General features: G+C 48.6%; 1 protein-coding gene across 17 annotated transcripts in view; it reads left to right on the forward strand.

Moving 5' to 3' along the window:
- FGFR2 (fibroblast growth factor receptor 2) overlaps positions 1–16,212 on the forward strand; it is a 107,452-nt gene that overhangs the window by 18,435 nt on the left and 72,805 nt on the right. For 9 of the 17 annotated variants that reach the window (XM_027529502.1, XM_027529497.1, XM_027529500.1 and 6 more), the window contains 2 exons: positions 9,823–10,089; positions 10,965–11,042. The exons of 4 other annotated variants lie outside the window; for them this stretch is intronic. In XM_027529502.1, the coding sequence (XP_027385303.1) occupies positions 9,823–10,089; positions 10,965–11,042 (345 nt within the window). The remainder of the gene's footprint in view (positions 1–9,822; positions 10,090–10,964; positions 11,043–16,212) is intronic. 4 more of the 17 variants (XM_027529505.1, XM_027529507.1, XM_027529514.1 and 1 more) reach the window with 1 other exon arrangement.

Below are 16,212 nucleotides of genomic sequence, written 5' to 3' on the forward strand. Positions count from 1 at the left end.
ATGGCAGAGGCACTACAGAGATCTTCCGGAGAGATGGCAGAGGTCTGCAGCAGTGGGCCCGTGGGAGTGACATCCGCCTTTGCTTTCTTTCCAGAGCTGTGAGTCGGGGCACAGCTCTGCAGAGGCAGAGTGAATAGGGGGCGGAGCTTTGGAGATGAGAGGTGAGAGGGAGCATAGGGGCTTTAGGGCAGACGTGGGGCTTGAGCTGATGTCACGTGGAGACTCTATTCAGCAAGAAGCCAGCGGAGGAGGACAAGGTGGAAGGTTACCTGCCTGTTTTGGAGAGGACCTCGGTTGGCATCCAGGTAATGTGTTCCCTCAGGCAGGTGGAAATAGGAGCCTGCAAGCAGGGACTTGAGGGGCACTGGCCTGTGGGGGTGGGAAGCGCTGCAGAGATGGAGATCAGAAAGTAGGCAGAAGGACCGGAGGAGCCGGGGATGGAGTTCAGGGCGCATCCACAGGTATGGGGGTAGAGAAGGGGCTTCCAGAAGGGCAGGAAGGCCTCAGTGCGTATTCCTGTTCTTGAGAACATGTGTGTGCACACAGACGCACATACAGGCCGATAGAAAATAGAATGCAGCTATAGATAAATGTGCACTAAATTGTGTGTTAGGGGCTCTCTTTCTATCATCCCCACCCTTCCAAGTTGGGACAATCTGGTTTAGGGGGTGTTTCCTCCTTTCAGGGTTAGCCAACTGCAGCCGAGGAATAAGGATTTCAACGGCAAGGTCTTCCCCACAGCTGGTACCTCTGAGTTCTCGCTAAGCGCTGGCCATTGTGTGCGGAACTTTCCACGCTCTGTCTCATGGTCGTTCCTGACCTGCAGGGGCAGAACGCTGAGTGATGAGGAACCCGAGGGCCCTGTCGCGGGTCCCACGCTTTCTAAGTGGCAGAGCTGAGATTCAGGCCTGTTCTAAGTCTGGTCTTTTTAACATCCCAGCCCATTCTCGCCTTTTCTGAAGAGTCACCAGAGAGGGGACAGGAGTGAGACCTAATGCTTGGGCTCAGGGAACAGCTCTGGGAGCTGGAGGAGCATCGGATGAGGAAGATGCCCCCCGCCAACTTTGTACAGGGAAGAGGGCTGCCTGGGGCCAAGGGCTGTCACCAGGATTCGGGGAGGAATGTGTTTTTTTGGGGGTGCAGAGGGTTCTGTTTTCAGGACTGGAGATGATGTGTGTTCATTTTACAGGTGAAGTGTCGGCAAGGCCACCCTTGACCTTAAAGAGGGGGCCGACAAGGCTCGGGCCAAGCCCCTTAGTTCCTTTATCCGTATACCTCCTCATCAGTTCCCCTCCCGCTCCCCTCGTCCCCCTTCCTGCTTGCGGTGACACAAGTACAAAACCTTCCACTGAGAAAACGAGGGAGATTTTCCAGTGGTCTCGGTCAGTAGGCAGGGCCAGCTTTTTGATGATGTGGTTTTCCCTGGAGCAGCGTGCCCGAGGAAGCCCAGGTTTTGAGAAGGGCCAGCCTCCTCTGCTGTGTCTGGCAGACGTGTCTCCAGAAGGCAGGAGGCTTGGGGCCTGGACGGCCAGGTGGCCGAGCACATAGGCTCCCCGTCCATCCAACCTGGGCCGGGGGAGCCCCTCCGACATGACATAGCGCCCGTTTCGGCTTCCTGGGCACTAGATCATCTAATGGCTTATCTCTCTGGGAAATGGTTTTTGAAGAGAGGGCTCAGGTTTGAAGTTCTTGCTCAACCACAGCTGCCAATATCTGGAGACCTTCTGCAGATGGTTCTGTTTTGATACTCACCTCTTGGTGGTCCAGTGGGGATCTCCGGAATGTTTTTTTGCTCTAATGTTTGATGCACATTTTGTGTCCAGAAGCAAAAATATCTTTTTGTGTTGTTCTTTCTCCCTATTGGAGAGCACTATAATGAATAGTGTAAAACACTGGATCAAGGGATGCTGACAAATTAGGGAGTGGATATTTCTACATTTTGGGTCCAAATATTAGGCGATAATGGTGACTCTTAAATGGTGCTTTTTTTAAGGCACTTGGACTATTTATGCATTTATTTTCTCGTAGGCAGCAACAAATATCCTTTCTTTTCAGACTCAGAGAGCTGTTTGCCCTGTTTCTCAAAGAGAGACCTAAATTATAGGAGGGGTGTGCCTAAATATATAATTTTTAATGGTTACCATATTGGAAGCATTAGCCATCATCCCGCCTGATCAGGGGGAATGCGAGCCAGGCTAGAGTTTCTGGAACAGTCAAGCTTCTGTGGCAGAGGCAGCTATTTATTAGTGGTCGTCCTGGCCCCCACGATACCCACAGGGAGAGTGTTAAGTCCTTACGTGAGTCTAGAAGACACCCCGACCATGGGCTGGAAAGAGGAGACTGCAGCCTGTTTACTTCTCCCGTGTTCCAGGGCTTTGCATTCCTTGAGGCCCCCATTTTTATGTTGGCAGTATTTCTTGAGGTAGAGAACTTTCATCTTTATATTGTGCAGAGTATTTGTGTCTCCCTTCCCACCCCGAAGGAACAAGTAGTACCCAGGCCTTATAAGGCCTCCGTTTGATGTCCGGATTTTGTCTTCTGCAAGCCCGTTCTTGTAAAGGCGAAGCTTCAAGGCTGTCTGAGCTGAAAACAGCCAGCTCTGCCGCTGCTCTCTGGCTGTCTGCAGGGCCCCCGTGCTGGGGAACACAAGGGTGGTCATTTCTGACTCCATGAGGGGGATCCCGGGACCTTTAGATCTTTGTGAAGCTAACTTTGGATGCCACCTAGATGGAAACCATGCTTTAGAAAATGGGGCTATGCTCTTCCAAAGTCCCTGTGTTCTAAGACACCACGGGTCACTGAAAAGTGATGCCAGGTGTCTGTCTGTCTGGACCCCATCCAGCTGGTGAAAAGCACTTTGGCAGTGCTGTGTATGTGAGGCGGTTCTGTATTCCGTTCCTATGGACAGAACGCAGGGTATTGGCCAGTTCAAACTTCTTGCCAGGACCGGGGTGTGGCCGCTGTGGGCCATAGTAAAGACCAGAGGGCGAGTCTGGAACAGACACTTGCCTGCTGTGTGCCTGTGGATTGCCACGTTCCGGGGGCACGTGCAGCTCATCCTGGGTATCTCTTCTGTCAAGACAGTGGCAGCCCCACCGCACGGATGTTTGTTCCTCTTGTGCAAGGTGGCAGAAGGGAACCAAGGCTGGGTTACTATTCTCGCCCCAAACGCGGGTGTTATAGTTCCCAAGGGAGCCCCCGCCGTCCACACCCCCTTGTAGGACATCCCGTCCTCTCTCTCCCTTCCCTCCTTGTCTCACAGAGGGATCTGTTTAGGCATTTCTTTCTGTTTCTTTCTCCCTTTCGTCCACTTTTTTGGAGGAATGTGTTAACGGTTTGGATGCCTCTGACTTTCTGAGATGGAGAGACCTCTTGGGGGACCCCTCCGCCCGCCCCACATCCTTGAAGCTGGAGTTTCCCTTCTTAGCTGTGATCATCCCGACCTTTGAAAAGACACCGGTCCCAAGGAAACCCCAGAAAAGGGTGCATTTGTGAAGTGACATGGTTTGTTGTCCCTGTGGCATACGCCGTTTCTTCCTTAACAGTTTAAACCTGTCATCCATTCCGCGCGAAGCGATTGGACAGGGCAAGACGCGGGGTTCCCATCTGTTCCCTGTTTGCATTTGGGCGCCATTTCAAAAACCACACGGGCAAAGTTTATAGGCAAACATTATAAAAAGTGACAGTCTGAAGTGCTGCTATGGCTGGTTTGGCAGCGTCAAGTGTTACCTGAAATAGCTCCCCATTCCAAACGCACTCGCTGCTTCAATTGTCTCAAGACGGCCTCCTGATGACACCGGGGAAGAATTCAGCCGGGCGAAGAATTCAGCAGCGAAGTCCCAGAAACCACAGCCTGTTCTGCCTTTTGCAAGACTTCCCCGCCCCTCCCTGGACCCTGATCGCCTCCAGCAAGGACTCCTGTCCCCGTGTGGATTTCCTGAGAGGTAGAGCTGGTGACGTCAGCGTGACGTCAGACCTCTGCCCTGTTGACGTCACACCTCTTCCCTTTGCAGTCAGCCGCCCCTCAGTTCTAAATTCCAGTAGCTCTCGTAGATCAGGGCTCTGGAGTTTCTTAGGGGCGGGAAGGAGATGGAGCTCCAGCAGGAATCACACGTTGACCATAAGCTGAGGCAGCTGTTATTCACCCTGTTCATTTTTTGCCAAGCTGTACGGGTGCCCATCTCTCTCATTTTTTCATATCAGATTACTCCATTTATTGGAAAGCAGCTGCGTGGTAAGATGCCGCTGGCGCTTCTCAAGTGTTTGAAACTCATGGGGAGAAAGTTCAGATGATGCAGCCTAAGACGCGCACAACTGAGCTGTCCCGGCTGGTTGTGCGCTCAGCAAGTAGGAACAAGTGCCTCTTCATCCTCCCAGAAGGTAAACTCGGCGCCTTGTTTGTCGGGCGCTTTTAGCTGCGGTGACGAAGACCGTCCAGCGCTGGTGCGAGGGTACCAGCCTTGTCGCTTCGTTGTGGATTGTCGTTTACATTATGAAAGGCGTGAAGAGACGTTTTCTGTCTATGGAAGCTTCTGGAAGAGCACTTGCTGTGTAGTAAAATGGCTTCTGGAACCTTCTCCCGTTGTGTTTTGGCGAGAACAGAGGAGGGACGTGTTGGACTACGTGCTCCCTGTGATTTCTCCCCTCCTCTGTGAAAAAGAGTAAAAAGTGTGCTCCATCACCAGAAAAAAAAAAAATGCAGGAACTGGTAATATTGCCATAAAAGATATCGTTTAAATCTTCCAGGGAATACTCTGCGCATGTCAACCGTCCTGTGTTATAGAGCAGGCGGTGCGGCTTGGTGATGTGACTTTGGAAGGTGGTCGCATCCAAAGGCAGAGGGGTTGGTAGGGCCCCGCAGGTGCAGCATTGGTGCTCTGGGGGATCTGGTCCATTGTCCCCTCTGAGCACGAGGAGGGCGCTCCCACTGTGGTGGTGTCCGCGGAGCATTGCGGAGCATCTGGTGGGTAGTCACCTGGAGATGGCAGCCCCAGAAGGGAAGCAAGCCCCTGGGGCCACGTGGGAGGGGCAGGGTGAGAACTGCCTCTACTGAGCCAGTCTGGGTCCCTGCTAATAAGTATAGGTGTTCTTGGCATCTTGGCCTGGGATGGCTTTGACGCAGGACCACGCAAACTGGGCCACAGGAGCTATTGGGTGGCCTGGGAAGGGCTGGGTGTGTCATTCCACCCCTTCCCACCATAGACCCCACTTGCCCGCCCTCCCTGACTCCTTAACCCCTTCTTCCCTCTTCTCCTTTCTAGTCATCCACCCATCCTCCCTAAAATGTGTCCTCCTACATTATGCGGGAGTATCACAAGATTCTGCTGGGGTTCCCCAAAGATGCCCCAGACCCTCAGATGAGCTTGTTGTGAAATAATCAGCTGGGGAAGGAGGAACACACACTTTCTGAATTCCCCATGGGAGTAGTTAATGGTCTCAGGTCTTGAAGGTGGATGGCCCTATTTTATAAATGAACATCTTCACCCTATTGATGTATATTGGGGAATTATTTTACTATCCTTGAAGCTGATCATCTCAATGGAAAGCTGGGTGATAGTTTTCACGGAAATTAAAATCACTCTTAATAGCTTGTCACCTTATCAGGCCTTTTGAGCTAGGAGCCCATCATTAGTAACATCATTTTACATTCATGGGATGTAGCTCAGTTGGTAAAGAATCCACCTGCAATGCAGGAGACCTGGTTCAATTCCTGGGTTGGGAAGATCTGCTGGAGAAGGGATAGGCTACCCACTCCACTATTCTGGCCTGGAGAATTCCATGGACTACAGGCCATGGGATCGCAAAGAGTTGGACACCACTGAGCGACTTTCACTTTCATAAATCCAGGTAGTCTCTTGATTATCCTCTGAAAAGAGTGGTACTTGTGATCTTGGTAGTGTCTTCAGCCTTGAAGAGTGATAGTGATGGAGACTGGCCCCATAAATTATAGTTGGAAGATCAGGTTCATATTGGATGGCTTGCTGGATTCTCAAAATAATATTGTGTTTGGGGGCATTCCTGAGCTTAAGCAGGAGCAGAGTGCACTTGGGACTCAGGGTGTCGTCTTTTCTCATACAGGTTGTTGTTGTTCAGGCTCGAAGTCATGTCCACTCTTTGCAACCCCATGGGCTGTAGCATATCAGACTCCTCTGTCCTCCACCAGCACCCCTTCCACTAGCATCTCCTGTGTGTCCGGCCTGAATAGGATGTGACCCTCCTCCTGCAGCAGTAGGTAGTGATGTCTTTTTGGTGATATTGGTCCAGCATCTTAGATACCTAGGTTTCAGCAAGATTTTGTGGTTTGCCTGTTTTAGGTGAAGGAGAGGATTCTTAGTGAAAATGCTTTTCTTTGAGAAATCATAATTCTCCCTTTTATCTGGGAGAGAGATTTTTCTGCATCATAACTGCAAGTGTCTTGCCTTTTTTTTTCTTCTTAAAAACAAAAAACTGTCTTAGAGTCTTCCTGTGCCTCCATGAAGTAGTCACATGGCTTTCCCTTTTCTGAGGGCCAGGGGGACAGAACAGAGCAGAATGGGCCACATGGGTCCCGGGCTCTCCGCTAAGGGAGGGAAGTGTTGCTGCTCTGTCCAGCTGTTTCCTTGCTGGGTCATCTCTTGATAACCAGTTCTGGCTCAGAGGAAAGCAAATTCCACAACATTCTTGGTGACATGCTGATCATGCAATGTTGGTCCTAATAAATAGCGATTATTTTATAACTCAGGCTGAGGCAGTGTCAATTCATTCTAACATTGTGGATGCTGTTTCTGTAATCAGTTGTGGGAGACACAGGACTCAGATGACATCTGATCCTGGCTTTGACCAGCTGTAAAAGGGGGTGGGCCACGTGGCTTTGAGAGGCTTGTCAATTGCAACATTGTGTGGCCCTGACTTTAGGATGCAGGTCTGAGATTTGGGGCCAAACTGACTTCTTTGTTCTCCTCCTCTTCCCCTCTACCCTGCATTTCTCTTCCCATACCTTTTCTGCTCAGGATCCAGAGTTCAGTACCTTTTTATTAGTCATTGAATTTAGCAGCATTATGACTTGAACAACCTCAGGAGGCCCCATTTGAGGACCTTCCAACTAAGTTCATTGCAGTATCTTTTAGGCATCATTTTGCCCTTCCCTTCTCTCTAAAGAAGCCTTCTCTGATGATCCTACACAACAGAAGCTGGCGAATTTTCTGTAATGGGCAAGACTTAATATTTTAGGCTCTGCAGGTCACCAGGTCTCTGTTTCAACCACAGGCCTGTTAACTGTCATATCACAGCAGCCCCGGACATTATGTAAGCGATGAGCATGGCTATGCACCTGTAAACTTTGTTTACAAAAACAGGCCATGGGCTGGGTTTGGCCCCAGGGGCTTGTGGTTTGCCAACTCCTGTTCTGGAGTCCAGAGCCTGCCTCTCTGGATGTGCCCCTAACATGCTATATTTCTTCCTCCTAACACTTGGGACCACTCCACAGACTTTATAGTTTTGTAGATTTTGTATTTGTTATCTGTCACCCCTCGGTAATTAATCACCCACAACTGCAGGGAGTATTTTTGTTTCTCTTTGTTTTATCTGTTTATTTTTGTATCTGTTCTGTTTATCCAGGATAAAAGCATGTGGCCCATAGTAGGTGTTCAGTAAAATAATTGTTGATTGCGAAAAAACAAGCATTCAAAATGTAACCTGCTTGTCAGTTGGGACTTTCTGCCCTTGTCTTGGGGTGTAAGTTTTTCCAAGTTAAATATGACTTCTATTTTCTTCCTTTTGCTGTGATTACCCCTTTATGTTCCCATCCTGTTCAGTGTCTGGGCCCTTGCTGGTGTGGTTGCCCTGGGGGGTGCCCCTCTGGGGAGCCCTGGCCCTCCACAGTGGGTGGTGGTCGGGGGTCGGGGGGGCATGGATTTCTAGAACCTGATGCGTGTGGCCCTCGCTTGTTCTTGGACCCTGGCACTGAAACATGAAGTAACTGTATTGGGGACCCTTGTCCAGACCACACTTAAGGACAAAACAATTGCCTTTTGATGCTGCCCAGATTCCTAGCCATCCCAGAGCTGGGAAGCTTTATGCTTTCTGGGCCTGGGCCTCCGGGTACCATTCATAGTGTTCTCTGTGAAGGCCAAAAGCCAGCTCGTGGACTCTCGTGGGTCCCAGCCGGCGGCTCTGGCTGTTCTCCTTAAAGACTCCTGGTTCCTTCTCACTCGGTTAGCAGAGGCTAGGTCCTCCCGGGCCTGTTTTGCCCTGCATGTTTGTGGACCGTGTGCATGCTCAGTCTTGTCTGACTCTTTGCGGCCCCATGGACTGTAGCCCAGCAGGCTCCTCTGTCCGTGGGATTCTCCAGGCAAGAATACTGGAGTGAGTTGCCATGCCCTCCTCCAGGGCATCTTCCCAACCCAGACACACGTCTCCTGTGTGTCTCCAGCACTGCAGGTGGATTCTTTACCTCTTGAGTCACTGGGACCGTTATCCGATTTGTAACAGTCGCCTTCCGTGTGCCTGCCTGGGGCAGGGGAGGAGCTCGCAAAGAACCAGAGACATCAGCCCTCCCTCTAGCATCTTGGGCATCTCCTCGGGGGACGGGACAAGTCCATCACGAATGTGGCCCATCCCCAGGAGCTGGTGAAGAGGAGAGACCCACTTCGCTCTGGGCTGGGGTGGCTGGTGGCAGGCTCTCATCCAGGAGAGCGTGCATGATCGGGGGGGCGTGAAGGATGGGGGGGTTCAGTGGGGAGGCGAGGGAGAAAGGAAAAGCTCTAAAGGAGACAAGGCAGAAGAAGGCTGAGGAGACTGGAAGCTGGGCTGTGTGGTGGGGGCTGGGGAGCAGGGAGTAGCCCAGCTCTCCAGGTGGAGTGCCAGGCATGCAGGCCTCCGCACCTTCCTTTGGATCCATTTAAGTGCGATCTAAGATCCATTTAAGTGGGCTTCCCTGGTGGTTCAAACGGTAAAGAGTCTGCCCACAATGCGGGAGACCTGGGTTCGATTCCTGGGTTGGGAAGGTCCCCTGGAGAAGGAAATGGCACCCCACTCCAGTATTCTCACCTGGAAAATCCCATGGACAGAGGAGCCTGGCGGGCTACAGTCTAGGGGGTCGCAAAGAGTCGGACACGACTGAGAGCCTACCACACAAGTGTGATGGGGACCGCCTATCAGCTCCCTGGGGCGGCTTTTCTCTTTTGGGCTTTGACGTGAAGGCCTCCAGGCTTTTATCATTTTAAGGAAAACAGTGTGTCCGAGCTCGGCCAGCACAGACGTCAGTCTCCCAGACCAGCAGTTTTCTGATCTGAGCCTGAGAAACTGAGGCATTTCTTTTTAAGAAGCTCAGATTTGTGATAACAGGGGACGTCAGCACACACAAATAGGGAGAGGTATGTGTGTATGTGAGTGTGTGTACACAGCGCAGTCACGTGGAATGAAACCATTTGTGAAAACACACATTTTTACAAATTAAAAATGCCACAACGCTGGACTTCTTCGGGTGTTGGTGGTAAGCAGGCTTTGGATCAACAGTCGACTTTAAACTTGCACAGTGTCCTTGCCAGTCGGGTTTTGGGTTTGTGTTGGATGCTGTAAGGTTTGTTGGAGACTCAGTGGGGCAGCTTTCGCCGGGTGCTTCCTCTGGTTGGTTTCGGACACTCCTCTGCTCCTTGGTGAGGGCAGCTTCCTGGGGTACAAGGAGAGGCAGACAGACACCCCTGGGGCCATTTGCCAAAAGAGAGAAAAACCATGAACTGCCTCTCCCGGGAGTCAAGGGGCCTCCACTGACCTTTGTTGGACGTTCTCTCCTTTTCCTCTTTTCCCATCTGTCTCCGTCTTCTCTCTCCCGCCTTTCTGCAGAGCCACCAACCAAATACCAAATCTCCCAACCAGAAGTTTACGTGGCTGCGCCCCGGGAGTCGCTAGAGTTGCGCTGCCTGTTGCGAGATGCCGCCATGATCAGTTGGACTAAGGATGGGGTACACTTGGGGCCCAACAATAGGACAGTGCTTATTGGGGAATATTTGCAGATAAAAGGTGCCACGCCTAGAGACTCCGGCCTCTATGCTTGTACTGCTGCTAGGAACGTAGACAGTGAGACTGTCTACTTCATGGTCAATGTCACAGGTGAGTCAGCCTGCCAGCCCTCTGCTTTCTCTTCCCCGTAGTCATTTTCCTGGGTAAAGTGTTATCAGACCAGTGAAGTCCACGGTGGGGTCTGCTAATTGGATGCTGGGCACAGAGCTTCACAGTTGGTGATTGATCTGTTTTTGAAGTTCTTCTACGGGACCTGGTATATGAGAGAGGCTGGTCATTAAAATTATGACAGGGTTCTCATGTGCAACATTACATTTTTAAGACCGCACACTTTCCTATAAGTAAAAAACACATCTTTTTTTTTTCTTTTTTAAACTCCTGTACCACTGGCATCCTTGGCATTTAGAACATAGGATTGAAATTTGGATGCCAAAGATTTCTGCTTCCTTTTGTTAAAATTTGAGTTTCTCTCCTTGACTTTTCTTCCACGGGGCAACCAGGTCCCCTTTTGTGGCTGTGTTTAAAATTATTTTTTCAGATTATTAGTAAACAGTCAGAAGACCACAGGGTTAAGTTTTTCTAGGGACTAATTCCTTTCTTGAAGGAGACCCTGAGTGCTGAAAGATTGCGTTGGAAAGAATCTTCAGATATTATACAATCAGTAAATTTGTTGGGGACTTGAATACCATTTGAAGCTTAAAATCCCTTTTCAGTATATCCCATTTTATAGCATGTTTAAATAATGTGAAAGCAGAACACATGAAGAATCATAATATAGACCAACTGTCATCACGGAGAGAAAATTTAAGCCATTAAAACCATCTTAACTAAACACGATCTCAGACTTTTTTTTTTGCCTGGGTTCCTGGGTTGTTGAATTCCCTTTCCAGGAGGACTGAGTTGTAGATGATTTCAACCTTTTGCTTTGCAAAAACACAACCATGGCTGTGTTCTTTTGAATACAGATGCCATCTCATCCGGAGATGATGAGGACGACGCAGATGGCTCGGAGGATTTTGTCAGTGAGAACAGTAACAGCAAGAGTAAGTAATTGCCGTCTCCGAACGTCCCCGAGAGAGGAACTTCCTGACTCGTAGCTGTCTCCCTGGCGACTCCTTGGGATGCTGTTGACTGCAGTCCCCACTTCTCCACTGTGTCTTCTCTTCCTGACTTTCAAATCTGAGAATAAAGCAGTGTTACTGTACACCCTTCTGTACTGCTTGTCCTTTCTTATTGTGTCAGTAGCCACTTTCTTTTGAAAGCACTCACGACTTTTCTTTCCTTGGTTTGCTTTTCCCCTCTGGTTCCTCGCTATCTGGAGATGTAAGGCCAGCTGAATCATACGACATCCTGTCTTCTTCCTGTCGATGTTGCTTGGCCTGACCCAGTGGCTCTCCGCCTGGGGGACTCTCCTCCTTCCCCCTCCCCTGGGGGACACGGGGCAATGCTTGGTTGTTTCACCGAAGGAGTGGGGCGATGCTAGTGGCATCAGAGAGCCCAGGGATGCTGCTCATAAACATCTTTTCAATACACAGGACAGCCCCGTAACAAAGAATTTCTTCTCCAGAAGGTCGATAGTGCAGAGGTTGCGAAATCTTGGCCTGCTAAGATAGTATTGCTTGCTGAGCAGAAATAAGGGAAGTGTGCCTTATATTGCCAATAGAAAAGGGGGACACCAAATGCTGTTTGCATGTTTAGGGACAGTCAGCACGGCTTTAACTGACCCTAGGACGCCTTTACTTGGTGAGTGAGAATATGGGCCTCTCAGAGCTGGGCAGCCTCGGTTCAAATCTTGCTCCAACACTGCTGAATTGGGCAAGTAATTTAACTTCTGTGCCTCAGTTTCTTCATCTGTAAAATGGAAATAATAACAATATCTTTGGGGGCTGTTATGAAGGTTAGTGAGTGCATATTTGCACACTGCTCAGAAAAACATTTCTGAGTGCTTATTCAATAAAAGATTAAATACAGCAAGTTGTATTTTCCAGTACCATGGCTGGAATATTTCCAAAGTGACCTTACGTCGGTCATTGGCATTCTTGGATGTTATAGTCTTAGATATTATAGTCTTCATTTTCTCAAAAGGATATTAGTCAGTTTAGTAAATTTAAACAAGACCTAAATAATGGGACAATTAGTTATTAAAATAGATCCAAGGCTTTTTCAAGGAAGAAGAGACAATCAATGTGGTTCAGCACCTGGGATAATGTTTTGCTTCAGTGGGGAACTGGATTTGTCTCTGAGTCTCCTAGCAGCATAGGCAAAAAAGGGAAATATTTTGGCTTATATTAGTTTTCACTGTCTGACAAGAGAAAGCTTGCAGTCTGGACCACTAGCATCATCATTACTTAAGACCTTACTAAAAATGAAGATTCTCAGGGCCCACCCGGGACCTCCTGCTGAATTAGAAACTTTGGAAGTCACTCTGATGCACAGTAAGTGTGAGAACCACTGGCTTAGGGATTCACACACACAGGTCTGCCTCCAATAGGAGTTTACTGTTAGAAGGCTTGTTGGTAAAACAGAGGGTGGAAGAGGAGGGAAAGTGTCTTCAACTGTCATTTGTACCAGCCTTTTAACGAGGTTGTTCTTGTTATTGTGACTTTGTAATAACACTGGTAGATTAGAACATGTCACTCACTTCTTACTGTTGGCTCTGGCACGAGAGGCTGTGAGCCTGATGGTGATGAAAAGGGGCTGCTCGGGGCAGGCTCTGCTCTGACTGCTGGTTCAATCCGTGCCCCCAGCAACCTCTTAAGGTGGAGAGAGGAGTTGTTTTTGTGTTTTATTGATTGAGAATCTGTGACTCAATGAACACAAAGCAGAGCTGCAATTTCAGTTGTAGGCTTGTTGCCTGTCTAATCGCCGTGCCCCTCTGCCAGTTCCCAGGGTGATGATGCAGGTGGGGGGAGGATGTTCGCATAGCTGTGGGCAGCTCTAATGTGGTACCCACGTGTGGTAGCCATTGCTATTGACTGGGACATCAGACTCAGCGAGGTTCTGTCGGCGTGCCGGAGAACTTGTCCTGGTGATCAGCCCCCTGCCTGACAGCATGTTACCCAGAATATGCAGGAAGTAATAAAATGTAACTGAAGGTATAGGTGATGTAACAAGTAGGCTGAATGAACTACTTCTCTGTCTGATCTCCCTCTCTGATGACTCTCTTTGCATCCCGAACACTAGTGCTGACTGCCCAGTGCCCAGGTAGTGGGTTGTTCCATTTAATGAATGCCAGCCCACGTTGAATGAATCGCCGTGCCCTCACCTTGCAACCCGGGTTCTTCGTAATTAGCTCTCGAATGACACCAGCTTCGCCCTGAAGTGGGTACTCTGGGGTGATTAAGGACTGGTGTTAGCTGTACCAGGGAGATACTGCTGTCGGGAACTGCCTCTGTTTGGGGCCCGTGAAACATTAGACGCGATTTAAAGTGATAGCAGTTCTTAGCTGGCTGCGTGGCCTCTGCCATCTGTTACTGTGATTAGGCTGGTGTGATTCACAGGTGCGGCCTGGGGCGGCTGAGATTAAGCAGCTGTGGCCGGCGTGGACAGAGGAATGCCATGGCCAGGGTAATTGGCAAAGCGGGGAAGGGGATGTTGCCATTAAAACAATTTTTTGCCACCTCAAGTGTCAAATGCTTGACCTGATTAATAGGGAATACTGTAGAAGCACCAAATTCTTTGCATTTTCAGCCACCTGGAAACCACTCATGCATCCAAATGGATTCCTTCGGTGTCTTCTGATTGTCTGGAAATGCCCCTGGGGTGTGTTTGAAAGTTCCCCTTTAGTGAAGTTAACAAACGATGCTTCAGTGACCCTGTGCTGACAGTGATATTTCTGAGCTTCTCCAAGAAGAGTTTTTTGGGGCTTGGTCCACATTAGTTGTCCATCATCTGACTTGAACAATAGATGGCAGGTTACTCCGGTTGCTGATATTCTCGTTTATCTAATTCTGGCAGTGCACTCTAAGAAGGCAAGCTTATCTGCCTGGTAGAGTTCTTTTTTGGAGAAGGCAATGGCACCCCACTCCAGTACTCTTGCCTGGAAAATCCCATGGACAGAGGAGCCTGGTGGGCTGCAGTCCATGGGGTTGCTAAGAGTTGGACACATCTGAGTGACTTCACTTTTCACTTTCATGCATTGGAGAAGGAAATGGCAACCCACTCCAGTGTTCTTGCCTGGAAAATCCCATGGACAGAGGAGCCTCGTGGGCTGCCGTCTATGGGGTTGCACAGAGTTGGACACAACTGAAGCGACTTAGCAGCAGTAGCTGAGTTCTTTTTAGACTCTGTACAGAGTACAGAAAACATTGTAGCCAAATATAATGGTAAAAATAACAGTCAAAAATTAAGGCAGATTTGTTGCATTTTGGCCATGAAACTGCTATCCATTAACCTCCAGGTCTAGTTTGATTTTTATGGTAATGTTCTGCAGTGTTCAGGTATATCTGAACTTCTACTTAATCCTAGGAGACCTAACTCAAAAGTGGGCTCCTCTGTAGATTTCCTTGTTTATACTGGCCGATTGAGTGGCTTTGAGTGTTTGCATGTTCCATCGTACAACGTATGGTATCATGTTCAGTATCAGGTAGCCTCTCGGACCTGCCTTTCCCCTTAGATTACTTCTGAAGGGCAATGACTAGCCCAGATGTTGAATGAATATTTTGTGGTATCACCGTCCTCCCAGAATCTCTTTTACAGATCCCATTAAAAACAGAGCAGTGTTCAGGTTTGGTCTGTACATGAAGAGAATAAGTCGGTCTTTCTCAAAGAATATCCTTGGGAACCCTGGTTCCAAATAATCCTCTGCCAAAAATCAGTTGTATTTTAAAATGAATTTGGAGAATATCTCATACCATAACCCTTTCTCAAAGACTTATGGTGTCTATCAGCCTAATACAAGCTCTGAGAAGTTCTGTAGTAAAACATCTGTTTCTTTTTGTCCATTCCCAGGGTTTTCCAAACTGATTGACCATAAGACCCTTTTTTAAAATATAGCATCTATTAACATCCTGCTGCACGTGCTTTGAAAATCCCTCCAGTGAGCTGATTTGATTGATCTAACCCCCACCCCGCCCCCCGCTTTTAAGTCAGGTCCTTCCATCACAGATGTGAAGGGCATTCTCCGGTCATATTTTAGCAGCTGACTTGCTGATGACATCACACTTTACCAGTGCTAGACGGTTCCCTGAGCAGAACAATCTTGTGATGTCATTACAAGCCTGGCTGCCAGGAAATAATGCTGTTACATATGCCCTTTGGTGAAAGAGACTTTCTCTGGACAGAAAGTTGCGATTTCAAATGCTAATTTTTGAAGTGCATCCAGGTTGAGGATTTTGAAAGGTTCAAGCTTTATCTTTTAGCTTAGAAAAGCATAACTTAACTAGTCCTTGCCTTCCCTAGGTACTCGATATCTTAATGGATTATCTGGCAGCAAATAAGTTTACACATCTGTCCGGTTTTTCAAGGTACTTTTATTACTGTCAGCTTGTGTTTAAGTGATGATTGTCTCCGAAGAGCTTGAGACTGACTTCTTGGGAAGAACATGATTGACAGAAGGTTCAGGTTGACTGCTTAACTAGAGGGAGTTGATAGTAAGACGGGTGTATCAAGTGGAGTGTGGTTCTTACTACTGAGTGAAGAGAGAGAAGATAATTTTCTATTTTGGTTTTATTCTCCTTGAGACCTGCAGCTGCCCATCTTCCATACTAGGGAGCAAGGGGATTTTTTTTTTTTTTTTGGAAGTAACGGGAAAATGAAGGTTCTTGGCCTGAGATTCTGAGCTTGCATTGACAGACTACTGATGGTAGCAGATCACAGTCACATTTGCTCTAATTGCGATTGTTCCTTGGTAGAGATGGTCTCTAAGATGGTTTCTTAGTTGTGTTGAAGTTTCCAGGAGTTGAAGAAAATGCATTTTTGAAAAAAACACATAAGCTGCCTAAAGTTTTTGAAATGCCTTTTCAGTGAAACCTCATCACATGGTTTGGGTGTTTCATCACAGAAGCCAGTGATGATGTTCCATCTACTCAGCCAGGCTGAATATCTTTTCTTTCTCAGCCTTCCTCTGGTCCAGCGGCGGTCCCCTTTTAAGGCAGAGCCTGGGGACCTCCGTGGGCAACTGGCCTCCCAGTACGGCTCACTCTGCCTGGTTTGTTTTACAGTGTATCTTACTGAATGCCTTGCTGATCAGCAAGTTGCCGTTTTTAATGAAAC

This window comes from Bos indicus x Bos taurus, chromosome 26 (genome assembly GCF_003369695.1).
Source record: "Bos indicus x Bos taurus breed Angus x Brahman F1 hybrid chromosome 26, Bos_hybrid_MaternalHap_v2.0, whole genome shotgun sequence".
In the NCBI taxonomy this organism is placed as follows: Eukaryota; Metazoa; Chordata; class Mammalia; order Artiodactyla; family Bovidae; genus Bos; species Bos indicus x Bos taurus.